Source organism: Austrofundulus limnaeus, unplaced genomic scaffold (genome assembly GCF_001266775.1).
Source record: "Austrofundulus limnaeus strain Quisiro unplaced genomic scaffold, Austrofundulus_limnaeus-1.0 Scaffold853, whole genome shotgun sequence".
In the NCBI taxonomy this organism is placed as follows: Eukaryota; Metazoa; Chordata; class Actinopteri; order Cyprinodontiformes; family Rivulidae; genus Austrofundulus; species Austrofundulus limnaeus.
The window spans coordinates 43,805-50,082 of NW_013953255.1; the positions used below are offsets into that span (position 1 = coordinate 43,805).

Here is a 6,278-nt window from a genome sequence, read left to right on the forward strand (position 1 = left end):
AGACGATCGTAGCAGAGCTGGGCTCCTGACGGAACATGAGGAAAAGTGCTTGAACTGTGCAAAACATGAGGGGACTTAGTGGAAAAAACAAACAACAAAAAAATTGTTTTAAGTACAATTTTCTGAACCAGTGCCTCTCTGTTGAACCGATAAAGTCACAAAACTGGAAACAAAATCAAATAATGAGATTGCTTGGAGTTTGTTAATGCTTCGGACGTTAAAGATGAAGGTTTGTCATCAGAACTGAGGAAATATGACTAATGAAGCAGGAAGATCTTACACATTTTATACATAAATCTTGTTATAAAACAGATATTTATCTTTTTAAGGCTCATCTATTTTGTATTAACCTCATGGTCTGATTAGAATTATAAGATATTGATCTTTACTTGGTGCATCTACAGTAAATAATCGTCTAAAAAAGCCAGTGTTGTATCTGACACTGTTCTCACATGAATACATGGATTTAATCAAAGACGCAGCAGGAAACCCTCATATCTGCTGTGATGATGAAGACGATGCAGTGATCCTGATCACTTTACTTCATATTATTAACAGTTTCCTTCCTGCAGAAGCTGTTTCTTTCACTCTGCTTTAAATATTCAAATTCTCTTAAAGTTTGTTCATTTTGTGAGAAATATCTTGTTCCAGATAGAAAATTCTGATTAAACAAAATGATTTCTGAGTTTAGAAATCTGTAATTCAGTGATTTTACTCATAAGCAGCATCATAGAACCACTTAGCGTGATGTGGAAGAGGATAATGAAAGCTACACTGAATATACAGACTAAAAATCTTGTTTGAACCTTTTTAAACTCTTTGTTAAAGAAATAAAAACCCACAAAGTTTCAGAAATCGAAGTTCTGAAAGACCGGAGACGACCTCCTTGGATGTGTCCAAAACTGGACAACAGATAAAATGATTGGTAACCAAAGAGTCCAGAACTTCCAATGAGATTAGAGGCAACCTCTAAGGTCAAAGGTCATCAGTGCCTTTTAGAAAAACCAGACAGAAACTGGAGCTGCATGAAAACATAATCCCAACAGGTCTGTGTTCACAGAGCCAGACCCAGAACCTACAAAAACTGTTTATCTACAGCAGAACCTCAAGACTAGCAAGGCCTCCTGGTCTCAGGTCGTGGGTCCTCCAACACAATACCTGTGGACAGGTGGTCCAGAATACCTGTTGACAGGTGGACCTACAGTACCTGCGGACAGGTGGACCTGTAGTACCTGTAGACAGGTGGACCAGAACACATGTTGACAGGTGGACCTACAGTACCTGTGGACAGGTGGACCAGAACACATGTAGACAGGTGGACCAGAACACGTGTAGACAGGTGGACCGGAACACGTGTAGACAGGTGGACCAGAATACCTGTGGACAGGTGGACCAGAATACCTGTAGACATGTGGACCTACAGTACCTGTGGACAAGTGAACCTATAGTAACTGTGGACAGGTGGACCTACAGTACCAGTGGACAGGTGGACCTACAGTACCAGTGGACAGGTGGACCAGAATACCTGTAGACAGGTTGACCTACAGTACCTGTGGACAGGTGGTCCAGAATACCTGTGGACAGGTGGACCAGGATACCTGAAGACAGGTGGACCTACAGTACCTGTGGACAGGTGGACCAGAATACCTGAAGACAGGTGGACCTACAGTACCTGTGGACAGGTGGTCCAGAATACCTGTGGACAGGTGGTCCAGAATACCTGTGGACAGGAGGACCAGAGTACCTGTGAACAGGTGGACCAGAATACCTGTAGACAAGTGGATCTACAGTACCTGTGGACAGGTGGACGTATAGTAACAGTGGATAGGTTGACAAGAACACGTGTGGACAGGTGAATCTGCAGTACCTGTGGACAGGTGGTCCAGAACACCAGTCGACAGGTGGACCTATAGTACCTGTGAACAGGTGGACCTATAGTAATCTACAGTAACTGTGGACAGGTGGTCCAGAATACCTGTGGACAGGTGGACCTATAGTACCTGTGAACAGGTGGACCAGAATACCTGTGAACAGGTGAATCTACAGTAACTGTGGACAGGTGGTCCAGAATACCTGTGGACAGGTGGACCTATAGTACCTGTGGACAGGTGGACCAGAATACCTGTAGACAGGTGGACCTATAGTAACAGTGGACAGGTGGTCCAGAACACCTGTCGACAGGTGGACCAGAATACCTGTGGACAGGTGGACCTATAGTACCTGTGGACAGGTGGTCCAGAACACCTGTGGACAGGTGGACCAGAATACCTGTGGACAGGTGGTCCAGAACACCTGTCGACAGGTGGACCAGAATACCTGTGGACAGGTGGACCTACAGTAACTGTGGACAGGTGGACCAGAATACCTGTGGACAGGTGGACCTACAGTACCTGTGGACAGGTGGACCTACAGTACCTGTGGACAGGTGAACCAGAACACCTGTGGACAGGTGGACCTACAGTACCTGTGGACAGGTGGACCTACAGTACCTGTGGACAGGTGGACCTACAGTACCTGTGGACAGGTGGACCTACAGTACCTGTGGACAGGTGGACCTACAGTACCTGTGGACAGGTGCAGAAGTCTCAGAGAGCTACAGAAATCACTTGATTTGATTGATTGACCTAAATGTTTGAACAATAAAATATTAGTATAATATTAAATTAAGGGTACTTTATTTTTTTATCACAGTCAGTTTAAATATTTTTATTTTAAAAATTTCTCTTAAACTAAAATTCCAAAGCAATGACTGATTTTCATGAGTTAATTTTCAGTCATTTTTTAAATGTTTTTAGTTTGTAGTTACTTCAGTGAGCTTTGTGGGCTTTTATTTTTTTTAACTAAAGAGATAAAACATTTTTTCCGCATCTACTTATGAGTCTTGATGAAGGAAAGTTTGACATCCTCAGTTTTAAAATATATGGATTATATGGAAATAGCTGATATTAGTAACAGTGCGAAATCTTTGTGTTTATATTCTGGAGAGTATTAGCACCGCAGCGCCTCACACTAGTAGTGTAAAACTGTGGCTTCAGTTCACACAATGCAAACGATGAGCCAAAAAACAATCCAGTAAGAAGAAATCTGATGTTTTCCATGAGGTACACGTGATGAGCATTATTAGTGTAACGTCTAACACTTAAATCTGACTTTAATCAACCCAAACAATGGAACAGAGAACAGGTGTAGCGGAAACCTTTGAGCCTTTCTCTTTGTGCTTACATCACTGCTTGTAGTGTGACAGAGGAAACTGTACTGCCGTATACATTCTCTCCACTAGGAGGCAGTAGCAAGGCGTTCAACTCTTACAACGGAGGAGCTCTCACACACGCGCACACAAACACACACTCATACACAACACCTGCATAAGAGCCACAGCAAAATGTAACAGAAGTGCAGTTATTTATTCTACGGTCGAACACGTGACCCTCAGCAGCGAGAAACCACCCTGTTTACTGTCGTCACCTTCAACAGGAAGTGACACAGTTTTAAAAAAAGAAAAGAAAAGAGGGAGACTGCTGCCTTTTTTAGTGTCCATTTCGAGGCAGATCTACCTCCCCAAACACAACACAAGGCCACTCTTCAAACTGAAGCCACGGCGCGGTTCCTTCAGAACCGGTGGATGGCTGGTTCTGTCTCCCTCTTCTTCAGCTCCTCCCGGTAGCAGTAGGAGCAGTAGTTCCCTGTCTCGGGGTTCCCGAAGTAGGAGCAGCAGGGTGTCCGACAGCGGCTGGACTGCAGGCTGGACAGACCGCCCGCGCTGCCCAGCGAGTAGTGTCTGACGGGGGGCTGCCCGCTCCGAGCGTCCAGGCTGGAGCTCACGTCCCGGTAGCCGTTGGCGTAGCCGCCGCCGGCGAGCTCCGCCCCGGGGTAATCTGGGGGGTCGAACTCTGGGTAGGAGGGCGCGAGGCGAGACGGGCTCAGGGAGGAGGGGCCTTGGGGTATGTTGTATTGGGGGTAGGAGGGGCCCTGCGGGGCGGGGCAGTGCCGGGGAAGGGTGGCGTACGAGGGGAGGCCGGGGTAACTGCCGGCCGGAGCGCCACCGGCTAGCTGGCGCCGTGTGTCCAAGTGTCCGTGCACGTGGAGATGTTGGGTCAGAGGTGCGCCGGCGGGGGGCTGCTCGATGAAGGAGGGCCGGGGGATGGGCACTACAGCAGAGTACATGGAGGGGCTCAGAGGGGTCGGGTTGAAGGAAGGAGACAAGTTCTCTGAAAGCTCTTCTTTGGCTTCGTACGGTCGATAGCTCAGCTCGGACCCTCCCAGACCCTCCTTCTTGGGCGGCTGGACGCTGTTAGCCACGCCCTTCCTCTCCGCCTCGCGGCGCTGCTGCTCCTGCTCCATTCGGAAGCGATCCTCGGCGTCGGCCAGGTAGCGCTGTATCATCTCCTCCTGAAAGGGCTGGCGGTTGCTGGTGGTGAGGAGGCTGGCGAAGATGAGCTTCCTCTCCCCCTGCATGGCAGCACGCAGGATGCCCAGGCTGACCTTCACGTCGGCGCTGTACTTGTAGCTGTCGCTCTCCGTGCTGCTGCCGCCGCTGCTGCTCATGCTGCTCATCGTGCCGAGGAGCCGCTCGCTTCCCGACGAGGGCGAGCCCTTCCCGGAGTCCTCCGAGGCCTGGGTGGAAGGAGAGCTGTCCTTGCTGCCCTTCCTCCCCCTGAACGAGCCCTTTTTCTTGTCCCCGCCCTCCGGCTTGGCGCCTCCGGCTGCAGCGTTCTTCCCCGTCATCAGTCCGCCCACGTTCTTCTTCAGCTTGCTGCCGAGGCTTTTGCCGAAGCTTCCGAGCTTGTTGGCCACGGAGTCTGCCCTCTTCTTGTCTTTATCTTTATCCTTCTCTTTCTTGGGTTTGTCCTTCCCTCCCGACCCGGTCCCTGCAGACCCACTGCTGGAGGAACTGGAGGAGGAAGAGGAGCCGTTCTTGGCCACGGAGCTGCTCCCGTTAACCGTGGAGGCTGTGGTCGTGTCTCCGTTGCCGTTGGAGCTGCTGCTGACCGACTCCTTGTCTGATTCTCCGGAGTCAGGAGGTGTTCTGGCGTCCTCTCCTGCAGAAGCTGTGGGTGACTCGGGCTGAGCCAGGGGGGCTTGCTGCAGGCGAACAAAGCAGAGAAACACATTTATTAAAACATACAAAAAGACAAGATTTGTTGTTTTTTTCCACTCATGATGGCAAAACAGAATTTAACTTTAGTTCCATGTTTGTGCAGGAACACACAATTTAACCATCATAAAAAAGTAAAAAAGATTGTGAAAAGAGATAAACAACAAGTTGAAGTGATTTATTTTGTGACTTTCCATCATGTTCCATAAAGAGCTACCAGAAAGTGTTTCTGCAGATCTCTGGATTAGATATTTTTTTGTAATTCAAGACGTTTTAACAACACTTCATGTTACTCGTTTACCGTTAGTGTTCCAGGTTTTGGCACGTCCCTCTCACCTGCAGATAATCATCACCCAGAACCACCCAGAATGTGTCCCTCTTTGCTCACCTCACACGGCAGCGGCAGCCAGGTAACCGTCAGGTAAGTGTGCAACATCTGCAGCTTGGCCTCCAAAGAAAGAGCCACGCTGGGTTAGAATGAAAAATAACAGGGAAGAAAAGTTCAAAGTTCAGTGGTGCAAGTCGTTCTGCTGAGTATTGTTATGCTAGTAATAAAACAATAATTGCTTGTTTGCAGAGCAGACAGGAATATTTTCAATTATAAAAAAAGTCTGATTAATTCCAAGACAAACACACAAAAAAATCTGAAGCTCCTCTGTTGAATAGTTTTTGAGTTATAAGCAGTTTTGTATGTCCAGACACCCCCTCTCTATAGATGGAGCCCCCTCCTCAAATATGGGGTCTATCATAAAACTGTTTCTGTGATACGGTTGCAGGGGTGGACATAAGGATTTTTTTCAGGGTGTCCAGCAGACAACCTGTTGACAAAATCTGGTTGTCTGCAAAACATTATGGTTGTCAAAAAATAAAAACCTCAATAAAAAAATGTAATTTGATAAAGTCGAGATCGGACGATATGAAAAAATTAATCGTGATCATTTTTTTTTATCATACCGTCCAGCCCTAGTTCTCTGTCAGGCTGACAGTTTCAGGAGCTGCTTGAGTAGAACTTCCTCTTTCTCCTCCTCATCCTCAAAAATCAACATCCATAAGCTTTCTGCTGACAGGTCAAATATTTTCATTTAAATAGGAGTAAACTGTCTACATGACCTTATTATATTATATATTTATTTTAAAATATATAGTACAAGAAGTTCTCTGTACAGAAATATATATATATATT

General features: G+C 47.0%; 1 protein-coding gene across 4 annotated transcripts in view; it reads right to left on the bottom strand.

Annotated features, from left to right (window-relative positions):
- Positions 1–3,133: 3,133 nt before the first annotated feature.
- Positions 3,134–6,278, bottom strand: part of otud7b (OTU deubiquitinase 7B) — a 14,236-nt gene continuing 11,091 nt past the window's right edge. For all 4 annotated transcript variants that reach the window (XM_014029100.1, XM_014029099.1, XM_014029098.1 and 1 more), the window contains exons 10-11: positions 5,484–5,562; positions 3,134–5,082 (exon numbers count right to left, since the gene is read on the bottom strand). In XM_014029100.1, the coding sequence (XP_013884554.1) occupies positions 3,610–5,082; positions 5,484–5,562 (1,552 nt within the window). In that variant the 3' untranslated portion in view covers positions 3,134–3,609. The remainder of the gene's footprint in view (positions 5,083–5,483; positions 5,563–6,278) is intronic.